This window comes from Penaeus monodon, chromosome 25 (genome assembly GCF_015228065.2).
Source record: "Penaeus monodon isolate SGIC_2016 chromosome 25, NSTDA_Pmon_1, whole genome shotgun sequence".
In the NCBI taxonomy this organism is placed as follows: Eukaryota; Metazoa; Arthropoda; class Malacostraca; order Decapoda; family Penaeidae; genus Penaeus; species Penaeus monodon.
Window position 1 is genome coordinate 37,987,595 of NC_051410.1, and position 781 is coordinate 37,988,375.

The following is a 781-nucleotide window of genomic DNA, read 5'->3' on the forward strand; positions in this document are numbered from 1 at the left end:
CCGACACATTAAGGATAAGCCAGATACATATACACAGATCACACACACGCAAACAAATCTCCCTCATGACAGCCATGGAGACGTGTGATCCCCGCTTCCGAGCCGCGACGGGCATCCTCATCTTCCTCCCTTGGACAGTCGGCCTCATCCTCTTGGGGGGCTTTGGCTACCTTATCAGGGACTGGAGGGAGCTGATGTTCGCTCTGTCTCTGCCGACGCTCCTGTTCCTCCCTGTCTTGTGGTGAGTTGTTTTTTTTTGGCCCTATTTTCTGGGTTTTTAAAAGTGGTAGTTGTTTTACGTGTATATTGTTTAGTGGACAACCGTTTCTGTTCCTTCCGGTCTTGTGGTGAGTGTTTATGGCTTATTTTCTGTTGTTGTTTTTTTTTACTGGTAGTTGTTTTACATTCATATTGTTTAGTTTTAGTACATTTCCTACGCGAGCAGTTATTTCTGATAGATTATTTGCTTTTCGGTATCTAATATGGGCTCGACATTTCCCTCGCGAGCAGTTATTTCTGATAGATCGTTTGTTTTTCGGTATTTAATATGGGGTTGACATTTCCCCCGCGAGCAGGTTCGTAGACGAATCCCCTCGATGGCTGATTGTGCGGGGGCGCCACCAGCACGCTCTCCGTGTTCTGCAGAAGGCTGGCTGCTGGAACAAGGTCGCAATGCCAACCGAGGAGGAACTGTTTGTTATCATGGAGAACATACAGAAGAAGGTAAATGTGATATTTCTTTATTGGGTGTCCATAATTGGAATACATAGACTCGCATATA

At 45.7% G+C, this 781-nt stretch overlaps 1 protein-coding gene across 2 annotated transcripts in view; it reads left to right on the forward strand.

Moving 5' to 3' along the window:
• Positions 1-781, forward strand: part of LOC119589217 (organic cation transporter protein-like) — a 7,251-nt gene that overhangs the window by 3,326 nt on the left and 3,144 nt on the right. For both annotated transcript variants that reach the window (XM_037937821.1, XM_037937822.1), the window contains exons 7-8: positions 73-241; positions 576-723. In XM_037937821.1, coding sequence (XP_037793749.1) covers positions 73-241; positions 576-723 — 317 coding nt within the window. The remainder of the gene's footprint in view (positions 1-72; positions 242-575; positions 724-781) is intronic.